The sequence below is a fragment of the Medicago truncatula genome, chromosome 2, assembly GCF_003473485.1.
Source record: "Medicago truncatula cultivar Jemalong A17 chromosome 2, MtrunA17r5.0-ANR, whole genome shotgun sequence".
NCBI classification, from domain to species: Eukaryota; Viridiplantae; Streptophyta; class Magnoliopsida; order Fabales; family Fabaceae; genus Medicago; species Medicago truncatula.
Window position 1 is genome coordinate 7,026,696 of NC_053043.1, and position 23,624 is coordinate 7,050,319.

The 23,624-nt window shown below is 31.9% G+C and overlaps 2 protein-coding genes and 1 pseudogene across 3 annotated transcripts; 2 read left to right on the top strand and 1 right to left on the bottom strand.

Moving 5' to 3' along the window:
* The first annotated feature begins 298 nt into the window (after positions 1-298).
* On the top strand, positions 299-7,562 carry LOC11443360 (uncharacterized). Its single transcript, XM_003593999.4, has 12 exons — positions 299-710; positions 1,506-1,685; positions 2,047-2,157; positions 2,485-2,811; positions 3,234-3,410; positions 3,697-3,981; positions 4,247-4,369; positions 4,494-4,691; positions 4,775-5,022; positions 6,398-6,599; positions 6,713-7,018; positions 7,150-7,562. Exons 1-12 carry the CDS (start codon positions 528-530, stop codon positions 7,465-7,467), a joined length of 2,658 nt encoding a protein of 885 aa, XP_003594047.2. The 5' UTR covers positions 299-527; the 3' UTR covers positions 7,468-7,562.
* A 2,396-nt stretch (positions 7,563-9,958) lies between these two features.
* On the top strand, positions 9,959-14,990 carry LOC11439807 (uncharacterized; annotated as a pseudogene).
* A 909-nt stretch (positions 14,991-15,899) lies between these two features.
* Positions 15,900-17,991, bottom strand: LOC11441941 (histidine-containing phosphotransfer protein 1). Of its 2 annotated transcripts, none has more exons than XM_003594001.4 (7): positions 17,799-17,989; positions 17,598-17,663; positions 17,321-17,451; positions 16,776-16,844; positions 16,488-16,559; positions 16,258-16,330; positions 15,900-16,163 (listed from the first exon to the last, which is right to left on the bottom strand). In XM_003594001.4, exons 2-7 carry the CDS (start codon positions 17,655-17,657, stop codon positions 16,107-16,109), a joined length of 462 nt encoding a protein of 153 aa, XP_003594049.2. In that variant the 5' UTR covers positions 17,658-17,663; positions 17,799-17,989; the 3' UTR covers positions 15,900-16,106. The 2 variants fall into 2 exon arrangements, with proteins under 2 accessions (XP_003594049.2, XP_039686244.1); XM_039830310.1 differs by having other exon boundaries at positions 15,911-16,163; positions 17,598-17,665; positions 17,807-17,991.
* Positions 17,992-23,624: the final 5,633 nt, after the last annotated feature.

Genomic DNA, 23,624 nt, shown 5'->3' on the forward strand with positions numbered 1-23,624 from the left:
TAATTTCTCTTTTAATTTTTTTACATTTGTGTATGGGCCCCCAAATAAATTTGATTTGATATTGTGCTCATGTAATAATTGTTCTCTATTTATACACACATTTGAGAAAAGGTAAAAAAAAAAATGAATTAAATAATATCCATTTTTAAAATAATTAATTTATATGTATTTTTGTGTGCCTCTAAATGATGTGTCCAAATACTTTTGGTCGTGTAAGACTTTCATAGTATGGATTGATAGAATAAAATAAAAAATATAGTATGCACTACAAAAGCCAATAAACACGTAAATTTCTTCTTGTTTTGCATTCTTAGCAACCAAATATTTCTTCTCTCTTTCTCTGCTACCTTGTTTACGTGCCTTTGACACATGAAGATTATTAACTCTGTCTTCTTTGCATGCTTTTTCATGTTTTTAATCACTTTGTATATTGATCAAACCTCTCTTTCAAGTCTTTCTCATTCTATACTGCATATTTGAACACAAGAGTTTCCTGAGTCATCAGTAGTATTGAATCATCACAGATAATGTTTTCAATGAGGTTTTGGATGCTAGCTTTTGTGTTGATCATATCAGAAATTTTTGGAGCTTCTTTGAATATAGTTGAAGGAAAGCCTCAAAGGATTCTTTTGGATACAGATGTTGATACTGATGATTTATTTGCACTTCTATATCTTTTGAAGCTCAATAGATCAGAGTTTCTATTAGAGGTTAGCAAAACTAACCAAATTGAAAAAGTTTCCTTAATTCACTTTTTCTTTCTTCTTTTTGTGGTTTTCATTGTGAATTATTGATGCTTTGACTTCAAATCTGTTACTCATTACAAGCAATCACAGTTCAAAAAACATATACGAAAAACGGAAATAAAGAAAAGTTGGATTAATGGACAGGCCAAATTGGAACACTTTAGTTCATAATATCAATCCAAAAGTTCAAACCAATGGACTGGAATGCTCCAACACTTATAAACACTTTAGTTTTTCTTATTCGTCTAACAAAACGCACAAGATTTGATTACGAGTTTCTATTATTAAAGCATAGGATTTTCAGATTATAACTTATGTTTAGATACTACGGTTCAATTTACAAGATTAGTCCATCGCCCCTTATCAAAAACTATTGAGTCATACCAAATTAAACAAATTGCATTAATTTTTTATATGTTCCTTTTTGAGCAAATCTTACTGGTGGGGATTGAGTTATTGAAAACTGTTTCTATTGGCTTAATCAAGAAACCAACATAGTGAATAAAAAGGGTGTACTTTTTTCCTTTTTTTAAATAAAGGGTGTGTTTTTAAAAGTTGTCAATAGTATTATACTATTTGTCTCAAAATGTGTTGTAAAAACCAGACAATTTGTATCTTCTGATGTTGACAATGAAATTTGGCTTGATTATGTTTTGCATTTTATTATTATTATTATTATTGTTATTATTATTATTATTATTATTATTATTATTATTATTATTATTATTATATTTTGTGTTGCTTTTGAGCATGGTGTAGGGAGTGACTCTGAGTGCAAATGCTTGGACAAATGCTGGGCATGCAGTGAATCAAGTATATGACATACTTTACATGATGGGGAGAGATGACATTGCTGTTGGAGTGGGAGGTGAAGGTGGAATTCTCCCAAATGGTACCATACTTCCTAATGTTGGTGGATATCTTCCAATTATAGAACAGGTATGTATTATGTGCACTGTATCTTTCTTCATTTTAAATTGTAAGGATGAAACTTAGGTACAAATACAATGTTGTAGACATTATTCTTACTATTCTCTACTAAAAAGGTGGTATAACTATTGCCAATAACTTGAGGGTGTGAAAAAACGATCTTTTGTGAGAGGAATGGTAAGAAAAATACTTACTATATTGCATCTAAGACTAGTCTTTTTTGCAAACCTGCAAGATTTGATAGTAGTACATGGAGAATATATTAGTATTTTTGTTAACTTGGCAATGTGCCAAATTTGTAGTTTTGTTAAAATAAGTAGTTATGTTTGTGTTTAAGATTGATATTATGAATGAAATTTGATTGAATCAGGGAATGACAACAGCAGGATATTGCAGATACAGGCAGGCCATACCTGTTGGTTTTGGAGGTCGCTTGGATATCGACACTAACCTTGGCATCCGTAAAGCTTTCCTTCCACAGGTATAATATGGTTGGTCGTTTCGTGATTCTTCATTTTGAAGAGAGTTGAAGTTAAATGTGACTAATACAAACTCAGTTATAATTGCATTGAAACTTCAGAGACATCGAAAACGTTGATGTTGCAGCTCAAATTGCAGTTGCAGACTTTTTTTAAAACCCTGAAATGCTGGAAGAAAAAAAAAACTGAACTCTCAAGCATTATGCTTTAGGGATAAAATAAGACTTAAAATCACATTGCAGACAATTTTGTGAATTTATTTATTCATTTGTTTGCAATTTAATAACTAGTACTAAACATTTTCTTGCTGATTTTAATCATGGAATTAGGGAAAAAGGAAATATACTCCGCTACGACAACCAACTACTCAGCAAGTTCTGATTGACAAAATATCTGCAGGTCCTATAACTCTGATTGTGACTGGCGCGCATACAAATTTAGCCATTTTCCTTATGAATAATCCACACCTAAAGAAAAATGTGGAACATGTTTACATCATGGGTGGTGTTATAAGGTCAAAAACTTGTTGCACCAAAAATGCTTCATCTTCTTGCATACCAAGCAAATGTGGTGACACCGGTAATGTGCTCACAAATTACAATGCTAACCCATATGCAGAGTACAACATATTTGGAGACCCTTTTGCGGCATATAAGGTTAGTCTATTGTATTCTTGCCTGTTAGCAAAATTACCCGACTTAATAAATTACTATAAAGATTGAGTTTCACCAATTTAACTGTTTAATTAAAAGTTCTATTCGAGTAAATCAACTCCACAAAAAATTTCATAAAAGTTCAAAATTGCTTGATTCTTTATCAAATAACTTCAAATGGACTTATACTCAGTTATTTTTTATTAAATAGAAGTAAATGTCTATAAAAAGCTTACATTGTAAGAAATGTTGAATTTATATAAAATTTGTGTGCATAATCATTATTAACATACTATGATGATAATAAACGGTTGGATCGATAAAACTCATTGTTTATAATGAATTATTAAACGTTTTGAAGCTTGATTGCATATATAAAATGTATCGATAAGGTTGATTATTGACTGAAAAGTAACATGTCGTAGGTGATTCATTCTGGTATTCCTATTACCCTTGTTCCTCTTGATGCAACAAACACAATCCCCATAAGTGAAGAATTCTTTGATGAATTTGAAAAGAGTCAAGACACATACGAGGCACAATACTGTTTCAAGTCCTTGAAAATGGCTCATGATACTTGGTTTGACAATCAATTTTATACGGTAATTTAATAATATTTTATGATTTTCTCTTCATAAGAACATCTTATGTTTTCATGGATTAAAAGATTTAAAGGATGTGCACTATCAATTTTACACTAACATCCAATAAAATCTACTATTTTGTCACATCGCCCCACTTGTGTAACCGCCTTTTAAAATTAATCGTCACATAGAAAGATGGAGTACTCTTATTGGAAGTCATTGTAAAACTAATTTACACAGACAATGCATATCCATTAAACTCGGACTAAAAAGAGTTTATATTCATTCATTGTTGGATTGGCAGAGTTATTTTATGTGGGACTCTTTCACAAGTGGTGTAGCAGTTTCAATCATGAGGAACTCTAATAGAAAGAAAGGGGAAAATGAATTTGCTGAAATGGAGTATATAAACATAACTGTAATTACTTCAAACAAACCTTATGGTATATCTGATGGCTCCAATCCCTTATTTGATGGCCTTAAAGTTCCTAAATTCAATCTTAAGAAAGGTGGTGTGCATAGTGGTCATATTCAACAAGGACTAACAGATCCATTTTGCTTTGTCAAGAATGGCAAAGGGAGATGTCAGGTAGTTGCATTTCTTTCAAGCTTTATACAAACAAATATACATATAATAAAGAATCCAACTAATTTTTTTTCGCACATTCATCCAATCACGTCTCACTGTTATTCAGCATTTAATATAAGTTCCTAAAATATACTCACAAACATCTATCTGGTGAAATATTATTGGATGGATGTGTAAAACTTTTTAACAATGACAGTGCATAGATTAAAGTTTATGGGAAAATGTTTTAAAGCTTAATAATTATGTATTGCAAAATGTTGTAAAGGATGGTTATACAAAAGAGGTGAATGGTCAGGAGTCAGTGAAGGTACTTGTTGCTACAAAAGCAAAGCCTAACAAGGATATAAGGAGCTCACTTGATAGAGAATACTTCAAAAGCTTCTTAAATGTATGTCCATTTTTTTTTTTTTTGAATTTTATTCAAACTTCTGTAAGATTAATCGCTGAATTCTTAAAAATGACATGATCATTTTCATCTGAATGTGTTAATTTTGTTTTATGGTTATTCATAGGTTCTAAAGCAACCACAACAAGCCGGGAAGTTCAATTTCACAACACAGTTTCCTTACTATGAAGAAGTAACTCATAAGCCAGATTTTTGGAACAAAATACTTGGGAAACCTGTTGTGTTTGACATGGACATGAGTGCAGGAGATTTTCTTGCTCTATCTTACCTCCTTAAAGTTCCTGTTGAAGTGATCAACCTTAAGGTATTCTGATTTTTCACATATGTTTAATCTTATTTGAATGATTGACACATAGACTCTCATAGCACTTTCGGTGTTTGGTTTAGGCAATCATTGTAAGTCCAACAGGGTGGGCAAATGCAGCAACAATAGATGTAATCTATGATTTACTGCATATGATGGGTCGTGACGATATCAAAGTTGGTATTGGTGATTTTTTTGCAATGAACCAATCAAATTTCTCACCTGTTGGAGATTGCAAGTATGTTAAAGCCATTCCTCACGGAAATGGTGGCTTTCTTGACTCTGACACTCTCTTTGGACTTGCTCGTGATTTGCCTCGTAGCCCCAGAAGGTTGGTGCTTTCTACTAGTTACTTTAGTTTCATGCCTTAAAAGTTTCATCTACATTATGATATGACACATATACATCATTGGAACCATTATAGCTTTGGGGGGAACGAAAGCTGACATTACTACCAAAGAAATGATGGTATATGCTATTTAAAAACAAAGGCAAAATGAACTAAGCTTAATTGATCGGTCGTCGTCCCTTAACTTAATTGATTGTTTCAAAATGGTTCTATTATTAAAAAATGTCTTAAAGTAGTCCCTTAAATTGTAAGTTGTTATAGATTTTGGTATCTTCCATGAGTATTTAACCCTAAATGTCTAAAGTTTTTGTCTTTTCTATCAGTTTTTAACCTTCACAAAAAAAAAAAAAAAACCAGAAAAGCGAAAAAACTAAAATTCAACATTTTCATCATCATCTTCTCACCACTAACCACTACCATTAACAACAAAACCTAATATCATCATACCCATAAATCTTCAAACAATAACAACACATAAGATTGAATTAAAATTAAACCTTCAAGATCTCACACCGCAAACAAAATCCAAACTGACACACGTACAAATCCCCAAAATTTCAAAACCCAAAACATACCAAAATCACAACACCATTTACGATATTTATATTAAAGGACTACTTTGAGATGCTTTTTAGTTGTGGGACTGGCTGATCATTTAAGCCAATGAATTATGTAGTATCACCGCGAGAATAATATTGGAATTTCAAGCAGGTTTTATGGTGGCCATCTTGTTAGGTCGTCCATAGTAGACCGGGCACTTAAAAATCATTGAAACTCTAACGACGGTACAATACTCATCGGAAATAAAGGTCATGATCCTCCTCGTCCTTATAGCTGAGACTATGACCTCATCATTGTTGGTTTGATGAAAACAAGAAAAGACGAGTTAGTTGGGTTTTGAGGTAGACATATTCATTTTCCCTTGTTTTGATCGAACCTATTGCATCACGTACATAATGAAGATAGAAATAAGGATAGTAGTGATGACTTGCATAGCAAGTAACTAAGGAAGTTAGTTATCAGTGTAGCAATACTATGCATTAAGCTCATGTTAGTTAGCATATGGATTAGAAAGTTTATAAATACTTGTAATACAAGTTAGTTACAATAATGAGAAACACATTTTTCTATTTTCTTCTCAATTCATAATAGAACCGACACTAATCAAGTCAGCGTATCAGTCACGAGGATGAGGAAGGCAGTGAAATTCAGCTTTGAGAAGACAATGTCTGTCATTGTTGAAGTCTTGAACGATTTATAATTATCATTCCACAGTGCACCACCTATTCGTAGAATTTTCTGGAATGTATACCACTCTAGTATGTAACACAAAATAACTTTTTGACATATGATTCAGGTACACAGCAGAAAACTCTAAAAAGTTTGGAGCACCTAGAGACACTGATCACCCTGAACTCAGACAACCGCAAGCTATGGAAATTTGGGAATCTATATTGCAAACATTGAAACCAGGGTCTAAGGTTACAGTATTAACCAATGGACCGTTGACTAATTTGGCGAAGGTTGTATCAATTAAAAACATAAGCTCCATAATTCAGGTTTGTTATCTTCACATTTGTTTTTCAAACTTCTAGCCATGAAAAATGTTAGTAATTAAGATGATTATAACTTGTTTGTAGTGATAAGGCATAACAGTTCCAAAATGTTTCAGGAGGTTTATGTAATGGGAGGACATATCAGCAGGAGTAGCAATGACAAAGGAAATGTATTTTCTGTTCCTTCCAACAAGTATGCAGAATTCAATATGTTCTTGGATCCTTTAGCAGCAAAGACAGTGTTTCAATCAGAAGTTAACATCACACTCATTCCACTCGGTATCCAGCGCAAAGCAAGTTCATTTTCAAGTACTTTAAACTGGCTTAGTCGGACAGAAAAAACACCAGAAGCAGTGTTTTCCAAGCGTCTTCTGTCAAGGCTACGCCGTTTGAAGAAAATCCACCACAGATATCACCATATGGTACATATTTATATTTATTTATTAGAAACAAAATGATTTTAATTAGAATTTGTATTTGGTAGATAATCCATCTGGTTTTCCATATTGTTTCTGTTGTTTAATTGTTTGTGTTTGATGTTCATATGTTACAGGACACATTCTTGGGGGAAATTCTAGGTGCTGTTGTCCTAGCTAATGGTCATTCAAGTCTTCTAGATGCAAAATTTGAGTTAAAATCTGTGAAACTCCTAGCAGAAGGGATTGAATCTACTGATGGAAAAATGGTGGTGGATGAGAAATATGGAAAATTAGTGAGAATTTTAAGACATGTTGATGCCAAGACTTATCATGAAATATATGCAAAGAGGCTAGGTGATCCGAACCAATCAGCTAAAGTAGGAAGCTTCAAAGAACAGAAGAGGAAATGGAGTCATCCACATGATAGAAGTTTAAAGGCCATTTGTTCATGATTGTGAATATTTTCTTATTTTACAAACTATAGCTTTTAACATGTGATTGATACTAGTTCAAAAAATAATAATAAATATAAAGAGATTTTAAAAAATAATCTTAAAAGGAATAGGATATAGCAATACTCAAGTAATTGAATGAACTCAGTTTAAAGTCAATTTGGCTGCCATTTATTTGCTACTGTTTAACTTCCAACATAATAAATTGTGTATCTCAACCTAAAATGGGACATTTGTTTCACAATCCAACTTTAAACTAGAGGTGAAAAGGGATGTCTAATATAGAGCAATTGCAGTTAGAAAACCTGTTACTTCAAAGTAATTTAGATATTGACGTCTTGGAATGGATAGTGAAAAAACACAGCAAGTGGAAGAACACAGAAATGGAGAGGCAGAGAGATAAAGGAGACGAAGGGAAGAGCGAAAATAAATGGGTAAGGTGTTGCTTGTGCGTATAAATTTGTGGAACAACTAACCTAACGACTCAAATAACTCATCCATAGTGGAAGATTTGCTAGACTTACCCACGTTAGACTGAGCCTTAATCTAGTTCTTTTTGACACGACCACACAAAATAAATTCACTTTACATGAAAGTTCTATATATAGTGGCAAGAATATGCTAAGCACCAACAGCATCTATGAAAACTAGCATGAACACTCGTGTCAAACCCGCTTTGTATGGAAATACGTCACATGACGGATTACGAGGTCATGTATTCAATAGAATGACTAAATCAAATGCAAATGTTACAAATATAGTTCACGACAAAGTAACATGGAAATATACTCTTTCAAAGTCAATGACGGACATATACTCTTTCAAAGTCAATGATCATTGAAATAATATGGTCCAAAATCGATTGAAATCTTCGTGATTCTAAAAATAGAACTCGTTCAAATCCTTTCCAAACGATGTGATTTGCCATTTTTGCACTGGAGCCAAAAATTTTGATAAGTTTCTCACGTAGCTCATGAAGACGCAAAGGCTTGTCTTCCTTGGCCATAATCACTTCTCCATGGAGGTTATTCTTGCACCGATCCAAACCCGCTTTATATGGAATTTTGATTGACAATTACTTCCCTTTTAAGCAAGCTTGAGGAAGTTGCTAGCAGAAACATCACAAACATTTTGAACGGCTTGAGCAAACAATATTTCCTATTAGGAGAAGGAGTAGGAGTTCTGTGTTAAGAAATAATTCATAACTGCCACCTAAGTTAGTTAGTTGAAATTTTGTTACAAAACTAGTTAGTTAGGAAGTCATCTTGTTCTACAAGCAAGTGTTAATTTTGCCTATATAAAGGCTTTGTAATGTGTACAACTAATGAGATTCACATTGCAAGCATAATTTCTCCATTATTTTCTCTTTCAGTTTTATTAGTTTTTGTTCTTAGTTTCATTTTGCTTACAAAATAGCTTATTGAAATAAGCACTTCTGCTGCGCAATATAACATAGATTCTGTTCTAACCTTCTGATCAACCAACCTTAACTGTTACATGGAACATGTTGCTATCAGGTCTCTCAACCATAGTTATATACAAATTATGCCAACCAATTAGAAGTTAAATGAATTAATTGTGATATATACATATCAATTAGAAGTTTGTAAATTAAAATAAGAATTTGATATGTGAATATATAATTTTTTTTTTAGGGGATGGTGATATATATAATCTTAGAAGATGGTAATGTAATTTTCTCTATAATTTAATATTAGTTCCACATTTATAAAAAAAAAAAAAGTTATTACAAATAATCTCATATTAAAAAAAATAATCACATATTAAATGCGACAATATTTAAAAAAAAAAAATTGGGGACTTTTCTGTTGATAAAAAAGTGTATAAAAAATGCTTAGAAGAAATCAAACTATCTAGAAACTTTACTGTTTAAAAAAAAGTGTATAAAAATGGTTAACAGAATAAAAATTATAAAATAGAAATAATTGATTTCTTGTCAAAAAAAATAATTGATTCAGAATAAAAATTATAAAATAGAAATAGATTTCTTGTCAAAAAAGAAATAATTGATTCAGAATAAAAATTATAAAATAGAAATAATCGATTTCTTGTCAAAAAATATAAAATAGAAATAGTTTTGATTTCTTGTCAAAAAAAATAATTGATTAAGAATAAAAATTATAAAATAGAAATAAGTGATTTCTTGTCAAAAAAGAAATAATTGATTCAGAATAAAAGTTATAAAATAGAAATAATCGATTTCTTGTCAAAAAAGAAATAATTGATTTATTGAAGACTAAATTATTTAGAGACTTTTCTGTTGTATGGGTCAAATTGTAACTTATTTATTAATTTTATTAAGGTAACTTTTTGATTAATGTGGAAAAACAAATTGTCTCTTTTTAATTATCATTAGAGCTTAACTATTCATTCTCTAGCAATGATTTAGGTAGGGACTAAGATCTCATTTTTTCTATTTTTCAAAAATGTCCTTTTTTTTTTTTCTTTTAATTGATCTTCATCCCATATAATGGCTATAAGTACAGTTAATGAAATATATTCAGTTTCCTATTGAAGTCTTTCTCATTTTATACTGCATATTAGTTGAACACAAGAGTTTTTTGAGTCAGTTGTATTGAATCATCAGAGAATGTTTTCAATGAGGTTTTGGATGCTAGCTTTTGTGTTGATCAGATCATATCAGAAATTTTTGGAGCTTCTTTGAATATAGTTGAAGGAAAGCCTCAAAGGATTCTTTTGGATACAGATGTTGATACTGATGATTTATTTGCATTGCTATATCTTTTGAAGCTCAATAGATTAGAATTTCAATTAGAGGTTAGCAAAACAAACCAAATTGAACATTAATAACACAAGTTGCCTTAATTCACTTTTTTTTTCTTGTGTTTTTTTTAACCCCCAGTTTCAACGAGAAGGAGCTCTGATAACCCAGAGTTCGGTCATTAATGTTTTTTTTTTTTTTCTTTTCTTTTTTATCATGTTTTTGATTGTGAACTAACAAATATTTTCTCTTTTTAATTTGTTATTGGTGTGACAAGTACCACCAACTTTGTCGATTAGTATTCTTGGTTAGGAACCTTACTAGTCATGTTTAGTAGAGTCTTCCCTTCCAACCATATTTTTTCCTTTTACAAGGTTTGAACCCCAAACCTTGTTTAAGGGTTCCGAGTCTAGTTCACTAATACCAATATAATGTTTAGTAATCATTTATATTTTGACCGTAAGAGTGAGTGTTCATATCCAAACTAACCTAAAATAAAATCGTAAACCAGTTTAAAGAACAAAAATCACACAAAATTGAATATTATTGGATACGTTTAGATGTCATTTGGATGTTCAAATACTACAACTCAATTTACAAAATTACCTCTAGCCACTTATCAATAAACTATGAGTCCATAACAAACAAAATGCAATAAATTATTATATCAACTTTTTAAAGCAAATCTTACTGGTGGGGATTGAGTGATTCAATTCTGTTTCTATTGACTTAATCAAGAAACCAACATATTGAATAAAAAGGGTGTACTTTTTTCCTTTTTTTAAATAAAGGGTGTGTTTTAAAAGTTGTCAATAGTATTATACTATTTGTCTCAAAATGTGTTGTAAAAACCAGACAATTTGTATCTTCTGATGTTGACATTGCAATTTGGCTTGAATATGTTTTGCATTATTATTATCATTATCATTATCATTATTATTATTATTATTATTATTATTATTATTATTATTATTATTATTATTATTATTGTTATTTTGTGTTGCTTTTGAGCATGGTGTAGGGAGTGACTCTGAGTGCAAATGCTTGGACAAATGCTGGGCATGCAGTGAATCAAGTATATGACATACTTTACATGATGGGGAGAGATGACATTGCTGTTGGAGTGGGAGGTGAAGGTGGAATTCTCCCAAATGGTACCAATGGGGCGTCCCTGAGGGGGTGCAAACAGCTCAAACGAGCTGGGCCTCCCTCAAGGATGGGCCTCATTTTTTTTTTATATCCAGTATAATGGTGGTTTCTTTTTAGGCCCCCTTAATATCTCTTAGGCTCCCTAAGATTATTTCATTCCCTCACAAGGATGGGCCTCTTTTAGAATTATTAGAATTAGTTCCTCTTGATTTTGGTGTTAGGTGGGGGTTCCTCATGTATACGGTAGTCATTTTCACCTCTGGGTGTACCGCATATATACGGCACTTTGTATTTATCTTTTAAAAAATATAAATAGAACATTGCTCTTTTAAAAAAAATTATTTTGATTTTATCACTGGCCTCTTTTCATTTCCAGAGCCGAGCCTCCGAATTCTCAGGGACGGCCATACTTCCAAATGTTGGTGGATATCTTCCAATCATTGAACAGGTATATTAATCCTTGAATAATAAGCGATATCAAGGATTATATATTGTGTTACTTTTGAGCATGCCGTATATATTATGTGCAATGTATCTTTCTTATTTTTAGATAATTTTTCTAAGGACAAAACTTAGGTACAATTGTTAGCACAGCACACGTTTTCTTGCATTACAAGCAACTTAGAGAATATGATTTGTTGCAACTGAATTTCATTAGTGAATGAATTATGGCATAATTCATTCACTAACTAACTACAATACTAACTGTTTTTCTAATCTAGGCTTATTTTTCACTAACTTTTTTTTCACATTATGGATTCACAAGTCAACAACAGTGTTATAGACGTTTGTTCCTAGTATTCTCTGCTAAAAAGGCGGTGCTGGTGTAGTTATAGACGTTTGTAAGCCTGCAAGATTTGATAGTAGTACATCGAGAATGCATTAGTATTGTAGTTAACTCAGCAATCTGCCATACCCCAAACTTGACTTGTATTATAGTTTTGATTATGCAGAATGCAAAAATGTGTTTAAAAAAGTTATGTTTGTGTTCATGATTGATATGTTATATAACATTTGATTCAATCAGGGAATGACAACAGCAGGAGATTGCAGATATAGGCAGGCCATACCTGTTGGTTTTGGAGGTCGCTTGGATATCGATACTAACTATGGCATCCGTAAAGCTTTCCTTCCACGGGTATAATATGGTTGATCATCTCACGATTCTTTTATATTGCAGAGAGTTATAGTTAAATGCGGCTGATACAAACTCAATTGCATGAACCTTATTCATTTGTTTGTATTTTAATAACTAGTACTGATCATTTTCTTGTTGATTTTAATCATGGAATTAGGGAAAGAGGAAATATACTCCGCTACGCCAACCAACTGCTCAGCAAGTTCTGATTGACAAAATATCTGCAGGTCCTATAACTCTGATTGCAATTGGAACTCATACAAATGAAAAAAATACTCATTCATTATGTTCTTTTTGTAACAAGGAGGATATTTTCATACCCCAAACGAAAATAGTTTCCCTGTGGAAGTACACTGACAGAATCATGTGTGATTTTTTAGAAATGTAACATGGATAGAGAGTTGTGTCCAAATTTTTTAGTTATTTGGATCATCTGAATAAATTGACACATAGACTGACATAGCACTTTTTGTGTTTGGTTTAGGCAATCATTGTAAGTCCAACAGGGTGGGCAAATGCAGCAACAATAGATGTAATCTATGATTTACTGCATATGATGGGTCGTGACGATATCAAAGTTGGTATTGGTGATTTTCTTGCAATGAACCAATCAAATTTCTCACCTGTTTGAGATTGCAAGTATGTTAAAGCCATTCCTCACGGAAATGGTGGCTTTCTTGACTCTGACACTCTCTTTGGATTTGCTCGTGATTTGCCTCATAGCCCCAGAAGGTTGGTGCTTTCTACTAGTTATTTTAGTTTCATACCTTAAAAGTCTCATCAACATTATGATACATAAGATATTATTGAAACCATTATAGTTTTTAGGGGAATGAAAGCTGATATTACTACCAAAGAAATAATGGTATATTACTTAAAAAACAATGACAAAATGCATACAATATCATCACAAGAATAATATTGGAATTTTAGGCGGGTTTTTCGGTGACCATCTTGATAGGTGGTGTACCTACACATCATCCAAACTTTAATTAAGATGGACAAAACTTTTCGGAAGTAGAAGCTCACGATCACCCTTGACCTTACAGTTGAGACTATGACCAGATAATTGAGATTTGATGAAATAAGGAAAAACCGACGAGTTAAGTTTCGAGGCATACATATTAATTTTCCCTTACTTTTATCGAACCGACACCAATCAAGTGAGCATATCAGCTGTGAGGATGAGGAAGGCCATGAACTTCAAATTCAAGAAGACAATATCTGTCATTGTTGGAAGGCCGTAGAATTTTATGAAATTGTATACCACTCTAGTATCTATTGTGCCCACAATAACTTTTTGATATATGATTCAGGTACACAGCAGAAAACACTGTGAAGTTTGGAGCTCTTAGAGATACTGATCACCCGGAACTCAGGCAACCACGAGTTATGGAAATTTGGGAGTCTTTATTGCAAACACTGAAACCAGGGTCTAAGATTACAGTATTAACCAATGGACCCTTGACTAATTTGGCAAAGGTTGTATCAGTTAAAAACATAAGCTCCAGAATTCAGGTAAGTTATCTTTACATTTGTTTTAAAAATGTTGTCATAAAACATGAGCACCAACAATCAACTGAATAGAAAATCTATGGTTATAACTTGTAGTGATGAGGCATAACAGTTTCAAAATGTTTCAGGAGGTTTATGTTGTGGGAGGACATATCAGCAGGAGTGCCAATGACAAAGGAAATGTCTTTTCTGTTCCTTCCAACAAGTATGCAGAATTCAATATGTTCTTGGATCCTTTGGCAGCAAAGGCGGTGTTTCAATCGGAAGTTAACATCACATTCATTCCACTCAGTATCCAGCAAAAAGCAAGTTCATTTTCAAGTACTTTAAGATGGCTCAGTCAAATAGAAAAAACACCAGAAACAGTGTTTTCCAAACGTATTCTGTCAAGGCTACGCCGTCTGAAGAAAATCCACCATAGATATCAACATATGGTATATGTTCATATATATAATTATTTGCTACAGTCATTTGGATTTCCATGTTGTTTGCTGCTTAACTGGTTTGTGTTTGATGTTCATATGTTACAGGACACATTCTTGGGGGAAATTCTAGGTGCCGTTGTCCTAGCTAATGGTCATTCAAGTCTTCTAGATGCAAAATTTGAGTTAAAATCTGTGAAACTCCTAGCAGAAGGGATTGAATCTACTGATGGAAAAATGGTGGTGGATGAGAAATATGGAAAATTAGTGAGAATTTTAAGACATGTTGATGCCAAGACTTATCATGAAATATATGCAAAGAGGCTAGGTGATCCGAACCAATCAGCTAAAGTAGGAAGCTTCAAAGAACAGAAGAGGAAATGGAGTCATCCACGTGATAGAAGTTAGTTGAAGGCCACTTGTTCATGATTGTGAAATTTTTCTTGTATTACAAACTATAGCTTTATCATGTGATTGGTAGAAGTTCAAAAAATACATATAATATACGGAAAATAGTTTAAAATAATAATCTGTAATTGGATTTCAATTTTCTACAGTCATGCAATTGTGCATCTTACAACAATCTCAGTTGTTAGATGAAGATCATATATAACTTATCTTTCAATATATATTTTAAACCTAAATTAGTTAGGTCATCTGAATTTCATCCAATGGTCAAAATCACTCCACTACATCAACAGAATCCAAGTCTAAGTGTGTGCATATATCAGCAAGCACTATTTAATTGCCATGTTTTAACTTAACTATTTCAACAGAAAACTACAAATCATTCACAGCATGATGTTGGTGAGTTGACACCAGTACCACTGTGGGGTTTGCTAGTCTTGTCTTGCAGAAAGGCATCCTAAGTTAGGAATAATATAAAAATCAAAATTGAAAAATGACCATGTTTTCTGCTACAAGGGAAAGAGAAAGTAAGGATATAATTTCGGCATTTACTTCATATATGATTTGCTCCATTAAGGAGCAGACATGGGGACAATGCTACCAGATCATGATTTGTTTTCTAAAGAATCAAATCTCCTCGTATGATTCTTCTTATCTTGCAAATCAAATTTAAAATTATTATTTGCCGTCCTTATTAGTTTCTTATTCCAAAATAAAGTGACTTTACATCTCCATTACCTTATGCCACTTTAATTTTTTTCAACCACAAGTGATGCCAACTACTGACCTATAGGATGTTGCCATGTAATAGTATAGTCATCAAAATGGTTTCATCTAGTCTACTACTAATCAATTCAAGAAAGTCTATTTGGCCAGATTTCACTTGCATTCTGACCGAACTCCGGATTGATAGAACTTCTTTTCGCCGAAACCGGAGGGTTAAGATAGAAATCTAGTAGACTAATCTAGCTTATATCCTATGATGAATCCAAGTGTTTGAGGTTCACAAGATTGTTCTTACTACAACTACTTCGTTTTGGGTAGAGTGACAAAGAGGTAAGATCAATATTCGTGTCATTAACCTTCATTAAAACATGCAAAATATTACAAATTATGAAAGTGCTTTCTTGTGAAGAACAAAGTACATTGGATGAAAACTTCTATCCGCATAAAAATCCAAACATTCACAAGAGATATGGAGAATCTTCAACAGAGAAGAGGGATCAAAATACAAGCATCTCTACAGATCCACTCACTTAGAAACTCAGTTCAGTTCCATCATAGGGATTGAGCCACCAGCTGCCACTATCTGCTGCTCAAGCTGCAATAAGTATCCATAAAAGATATAATATAAATTGCAAATCCATAAGTGTAAATAAGATTCTTCAACTGAAGTTATTTATCAATTTACTCACCCTCAACAATGTTTCAAGCTTATTCTTGACAAGTAAGTACTCTTGCTTCACTTGCTGCAAACACCTGCGGCACCTGCATAAATTAGAAATTTCAGATGATCAGACCATGAAATTAGCAACTAGCAGTTGAGTCATGTTCAAGTAGCTTGTTCTTCACACTATTACATTAACTGTCAATTCTTCAAGAAGCCAAAACTATTAAACAACTAGTCTGAAGATTCACAACTTACGCATCTATGTTTTGTTCCTCACAGAAATTACGAAAAGCAACGCAGGAATTTTTTACCCTTTGTGCGCCTATGCTGTCAATCAAACATACAAACTTATCTCAGCAAACCAAAAATATATAGTAGCATGGTTTAAACATAAATGGTCTGTTATGAAATTCAGAAAATAAAACGCTACTCATTGAAGAACTAATAGCTACACAAGAATTGCAGGTAATCGCACAAAAAGTCCCATTTATTCAGATTCTGTAGCATTTATACATTTCAGTTGGCTTCAATAAAATTGTATACCTTGCACTGCTACCCTTAAACTGGTGAACATGAGCATCAACTTTTTTGAAGTCAATACTTTGCTGATCCCTGCACATGTAAAACCCCAACAACATTAGATCATGCACTTCTCTCTCTCTATTTTTTTTTTTGCTATTAATCACCCGGGAAAGGGAAGGGGCCTGATAATTCAAAGTTTACTCGAGCGGTAAATAAAGTATGGGTCTTGTTAACCGGTGCCCCGGGCACCGGTTAAGAAGCTAAAAGTAGAAAGAATATATATATATATATATATATAATTTGTATTGGAAAATGCAATTTTTGAACTTTTAAAACATAAAATACACAATTTCCAAGGAATCATTTCCTTTTATAATTCTTCAACCATGCCTCGAGGGCACCGGTTAACATTTCCCAAATTGGTTCACCTAGGAGAGTTCTCCTCGACGATTCGTTCTAGGTGGAGCTCATTAATTTATCATGGACTTGTCCAAATTCATTATATTCTCTAATAAGCAACATGAGAAAAATGAAAAAAGGAACAGAAAGATAGTAGTAGTACTCACACAGCAAAAGACAGATCTTTGAGAATCCTCTCAGAATCATCAAAGAAAAGAGAAACAACTTCAAAAACAAATTCAGGATTGTTCTCATCTTGTAGCTGCTGAAGTTGGAGAAACTGACCATCCAAGAAACCCTTTTTTCACCATAAACAAAAACCAACAAAATCAACAATTGAAAAAACAAAACATCCTAAATAACATCAAACCCAAAAAACAAAAACAAAAGCAAAAAAAAACACAATCCTAGAAGAGTCAATTAATGTGTGTTTTATGGTCTAACCTCCATGAACATGGATTTGATGTAGTCCACCCACTGTCTCCGCATCTGACCCACCTCCATGTTTCTCTACAAACAAGTCAGTTATAAATGTTATGTCATAAATTAGCAAAAAAGTGAGTGACCCAGTTGAGTTAGGGTCATCAAGTTTTGATCTTTAAGGAAAATAAATTAATGGGTCAATGAAAAGAGAGAAGGGTATACCTTGAAATTGAAATTGAAAGAACTGCGAAATTGAAGGTTGGAACTTGGAAGAGAGAGGTTGTTTCTTTATTTGATTCTTTCTCTCTCTTCTTGTTTCTCTCTCTTTGTGATATTGGCGCTTTGCTACGTTGTCTTGTTCTTTCTTTATATCAATCAGTTATTTGTAGGAAGTAGGAACTTGTTTGTTGTGTTGCGCACTACAAACAGGTCATCACAGTACACAGGGTAGGCGTGGGAACTAAAATACAATGTACCTACGTTTTTGTAGGGTTATATGATACTCCCGGTCCTTATTATAAGAAACAATTGACTTTTTAAATTTATTGTATAATTAATGTATATTGTTATAAATATAGATTGGTCCTTATTATAAGAAACAATTGACTTTTTAAATTTATTGTATAATTAATGTATATTGTTATAAATATAGATTAGATACATCATTTACACAATGAACCTAAAAAGTCAAATGTTTCTTATAATAAGGACAGGAGGAAGTAGGATAAATTAACTTGTAGCGGATCAACTTCCGACTATAATAATAAATAAATTAGTCGATTGAATTTTGTAGTTTTAATTTGTTTTGTGAATCGAATATTCTTTGTACACAATTGTATATATTGATCTCTCGATTTGAGTAGGACTACAAATATTCTTTGTACAACACAATTGCATATATTGATCTTTCGATTTGAGTAGGACTACAATAAATGACAAAAGTATCCCTTATAAGATTTAACACCGTTGCGTTCTTATAGTTGAACATGAACCTATGATCTCTTCGTTAGTTTCTCATCCAAGTATTGTTGGGTTGGCGGTTGAACTAGCCGATAAATATTACTCCTTTCATCAATTTTGAACTTGATCATAGAAAAATACTTACTCCTTCAAATCATGAATATTAGTCCTTCTGTCGACTATAGAACTATAAAATTAGTGAATAGTCGCATCAATGTAACACTTTTCTCAATAGAAAACACTCTTTTTTATCTTTTTTTTATCGGATGAAATTCATGTGACTCAAAATATTTTATGTGGCATTTATTTTTATAGTGTGAGACTCATGAGTTTCACTTAATAAGGGAATGAAAGTTAGATAGTATTAAAAAAAATAGTATTTATATCACTCCTCTCACTTTAAAACTTCATATAGAGTATTTAATAAGTGTGTGATCGAGTGTGAGAAGAGAGAGAAAAAATGAGGAGATTCAATTCAATATAAGTATAAAAGAATGTGAGAACCCTCCGTCCCATTTTAACTGAGTCTTTGACTCATTTCACACTTATTAAGAAAAAATGTATAAGTGAAAGAGAGAGAAAATGGTTTTGAGTGCCCTTATCAACTATTTGTGCATTCTTCTTTATCATAAATGCAAAGTAGAATATATTGAATTGAGAGTGGTAAAAGTAATATTAATTAGTGTTATAATTGAAGAAAAAAAAGTAATTAATATTGTATTGAAAAGTGAAATGGATAAATTTTTCTGGGACAATATTTTTTAGCAAATGGCTCGGTTATTACGGGACGGAGGGAGTAAGTAAAAAAAAATACCATCTTACTTTTGACCCAAAAAATTCCATATTTTTTGAGTGACACAAAATTAGTCGTCCAAATTCATACCATTTTCCAAAATCAAGACAAAAATGCAAAATAAAATAGAAAGTGATGTTTCCAACCTTCATACATGTGGTGAAATATTTTTGGGAAAGGCAAGGCACGAATTCAATATATATAAATTATGTCTTAAAAATTGTATTATGAGAAAGGTTATCACACATGTTAAAGAACTTAATAAGTAGAAATTATGTCTTAAAAGTTGTGTATTTGTTTTATTTTATTTTTGGTCAATTAGCTTAATGGTTAGAGCTTACACGTTTTAAATATGGAGAAGCGGGTGTGTCCGGGATTCGAACTCCGACCCCTGCGTATATTATGCAATGTTTATACCAAATGAGTTTAGAAGCGAGATGTCCGGAGTTCGAACCCTGACTGCTGCGTATATTATGTAATGTTTTACCAACTGAGTTAAGCTCGCCGAGATTGTTAATTTATTTTTTTAAAGTTAAAAATTAACTTTTTTGAATTAATATTTGCTATTTTTAGTATCTTAACATGTGTCTTTAGAGCACATGTTAGTATCTCGTGAGCTTAACTTAGTTAGTATGGATATTGCATATTATAGTCGGGTTCGAACTCCAAACACCTCACTTCTCCAAATTAAAATGTGTGAACTCTAATCACTAATCTACTTGACGAAAAAATAAAATAGCACATGTTAGTTTTTTTTGGATGGCACACATCCCAATTCTCAAATTCTCTCAAAGCAAACACATGGCATCTGTTTTTACAAATCTCTCCTCCCAACATTTCTCAAATTCTCTAAACAGAGAATCTAGGTAAACTTTCATTAGAGGGAAATACTCCTTCCGTTTTTAAATATAAATAAAATTGATTTTTATGTTCATGGACAACATACATCATTAATTGAATAAACTTAAAAAATTATTTTTGCATATATTTAATAGTCTATTTTATTAACTACATCATTAATGTGAATTATTCTCTCATTTTTTGCCAATTACTTTACATTAGTGAGATCTTTCCTCCCAAATTAATCACATTTTTCAATCAACAATGTATAAACTCAAACGTGTTTATGGGTCAGAGTCTAATTTTATTCAAACCAATGTTGGAGAAATTAGACTTTTTTTCTTTTTTGGTTAAGTGAAATTAGACTTCAGAACCTACTTCTTTTTAACAAACTAAAATTAAATATATTAATGAAATAAAAGGTTTTACCTAACACAAGGAGCGTAAGGGTAGAACTAAAGAGTTCACAAAATGATTAAAAAAAAAAACACCAGAATTAAAAAACTAAAACTAAAGAAAAATTACTAAACCCGTAAAAAGATCTGGTCACCAATGATGTAAATCAAAATTGTAACTAAAATGTTTTGCTTTCAATCAATAATAAGAAAATAACTTTAACTTTACAATAATCTATCTGAACCTACTTATAAACTAAAACTGAAAATATTTTGTACATATATTGTATTCTACTAAGTAAGTTGTTCTAAATATTTAAAATATTCATGTCAGGAGAAAAATTCAAATAAGCTCTTGCAAAACCCTTTATATTGCCTTTTTTTTAGAGTGTTTTCACAATATGAACCTGTTTGAAACACTTCACAAAATCTCTTTTTTAGTTTTTAAAAATTTGAAAATTAAAATTTTTTTTGCTAAACTATTTTTTAAAATTACAGTTTTGGAAACTGTTTTGAATTTTTTAGTTTTGAGGACTAAAACTAAAACATGTAAAATGATAACTATTGTGAGAAGAGCACTTATATATTTCAAAAACTGAAAACAAAAACTATTTCAAACAGGGTCATTTAATTTTGTAACTTTACATTTTCAGAAAAATCTCTCATGTTTTTCTATAAAATTTATTCTAATAACTTCTCTGCTCTCTAAGCTTATGTAACAAAGCTCATAGAAGAGCTTATCCCAGAAGGAGTCATCCAAATACAAAATTAGTTTAGCAACTTTTTACATCAAATCTACCAGCAACAAAATTTCTTATAACCTTTTCTAGTTGAAAGGTTATTCTTGTCAATCCTCTCAACTATTATCTACTCCATTATAAATTGGGGGTGAGAAAGAAGACAAAAATGGGTGAAATAAAAAATGCATTGAAAAAAAAAAGTAATATGTAGCAGTATATCCTTCCCAGGTAAAATACAATGAACTTATAGGACCAAAATCAATCTTTTGAAGCAAAAGCTAAGCATCAACTAAATGGAACACAAGGACCACAAAACATGGGCATCTTTCTCATTCTTCTGATTTGACAGGATTCTTTGTGATCCTCTGGCCTCTAGGGTCTTCCAAGTTCCAGCCTCTCCATAATATATATATATATATATATATATTCAGACAAAATGTCTCATTGAGATTTGGAAGGCTACAATAGCTTCAAGTGTCCACATCAATAATTCAACGTTGCTTTGGTATTTTTCTCGTATTAGGATAACGGTTTTGTCTTTGCTTCACTAGTAGTAATTTATTTTCGAGAGTAATATAAGTAAGTAATTTGAATTGATTCTTGATAATCAAATCAATATTGATTATTATTATATACGTGCATAATAATTATAGATTATTAAAATATTAAGCGTGACCTAAGTGACTTGATAATAAATAACCTAACAAATATTTGAATTTGATAGCATTATGATACTATCTTAAAATCTGAGTTAAGTCTAACTCTACACTACACTGTAAAATAACGAATGACATATAGTTAAAACTCGAGTTAAGTCCAACTCTACACTTTGTTGTAAGATAATGGATGACATCCACTCATAGAAACATTTTCATATCATATCTTATTCGAAGTAATCTATGATACAATACAACACATGCCCTTACGCCCAAGAAATGCCCCTGTGAAAACCAACCCCTATCATACAACTTCAGTGTGTGAAATATACAGTTTAAATACTGAAAACAAAAATTAAAAATAAGAACACATACAATTTAGAAGGTTTTCATATTGCATTTTCTTTATTTCTTAATAGAAATATTTAAGAAAATGCTAAAGAGTGCTTTCAGAACATTGGCTAAGAGAACAAAAATAAAAATAATATGTTGAAAGTGGTGAAAAATGTTGAATTCAACTCTCTAGAAGTTTAAAAGTTGTAAGTTTAAATGTAAAACTACTACTTTTAATTTCCTTAACGAAAATTGCTTTTCTGATATAGAATACTTCCTATTGACACAAGTAAATGACGTTTTTACCCCCAACGACAGTTAAGAATCGTTAGGCTATGTGCCGACAGTTAACAACCGCTGGCTTCTAGCGGCAGTTAACTGTCTTTGTGTTCGTGATATATTCAAGTCAGTAGCCATAATCAAAACACTCACTCCATCATCACCATCACCATCTTTCTCTCAAATTTTCACTCTCTCTCTCTAAAAAAAACTCTACCAAATATCCAAAATTTCTTCCACTAAATCACAAGTAAGTTGTCACTTATGCTATTGTCATACATTTTAGTTAGTATATGTGTTTATATGTTTATAATTTTAGTTGTTGTCTAATTATTAAATTTTGAATTTTTGTTTTTAATATAGTTATGTTGTAGATCTTAAATGCTATTAACATATATTATGAATATCTATTATAATGAAGTTATATTGCTTGAATTTATATTTTTTTTTCCGAATTTTATTAATTTTTTAGGGTTTGAATATTTGTTTTTAATATAGTTATGTTGTAGATCTGAAATGCTATTAACATATATTATGAATACCTGTTATAATGAAGTTATAGTGCTTAAATTTATATTTTTTTTCGAATTTTATACATTTTTTAGGGTTTGTTTAGGATTTTTAGAGTTTATGTCAAATTTTCACTACAAGTGTTTGAATGAGTTTTTCATTGATTATTGTTAATTTCTAATTGTGTAGATTTGAAACAATGGCCGGGTGGATCGACGTTCATGCACAATTCAACGGCGGAGAACCTCAGAGGTTGAAGGTGATGCCTTGGTGTAACGTTAAGAGGTCTCAAGGATGAACTGACTGAATTCAAACAAGGAGTCAACTCCAGAGACACAAGGAGGGTGGAACATGTTCGGTATAAACGTCCAACGCTCGACGAGGAGTGTATCATTCACTTGGGTGAAATTAACGAACGACGAAAACGTGACGAGCATGTTTTGGGAGCACAGCATGTTCCAGTGGATCGATATGCGGGTGACGTTGCTGAGATCAACTGAAGATATCATCAAAAGTTTGATTCCGCGAGAAGATCGTCATTA

Bases quoted from the DNA above. Each gene is read 5' to 3' on its own strand.
- LOC11443360 (XM_003593999.4), top strand. From the start codon at position 528: ATGTTTTCAATGAGGTTTTGGATGCTAGCTTTTGTGTTGATCATATCA. The intron at 3,411-3,696 runs GTAATTTAATAA...TTGGATTGGCAG, and splicing joins TTGACAATCAATTTTATACG to AGTTATTTTATGTGGGACTC. The intron at 7,019-7,149 runs GTACATATTTAT...CATATGTTACAG, and splicing joins ACCACAGATATCACCATATG to GACACATTCTTGGGGGAAAT.
- LOC11441941 (XM_003594001.4), bottom strand. From the start codon at position 17,657: ATGGAGGTGGGTCAGATGCGGAGACAGTGGGTGGACTACATCAAATCC. The intron at 16,560-16,775 runs GTATACAATTTT...TTTGATTGACAG, and splicing joins TTTAAGGGTAGCAGTGCAAG to CATAGGCGCACAAAGGGTAA. The intron at 16,164-16,257 runs GTGAGTAAATTG...TACTTATTGCAG, and splicing joins AGCTTGAAACATTGTTGAGG to CTTGAGCAGCAGATAGTGGC.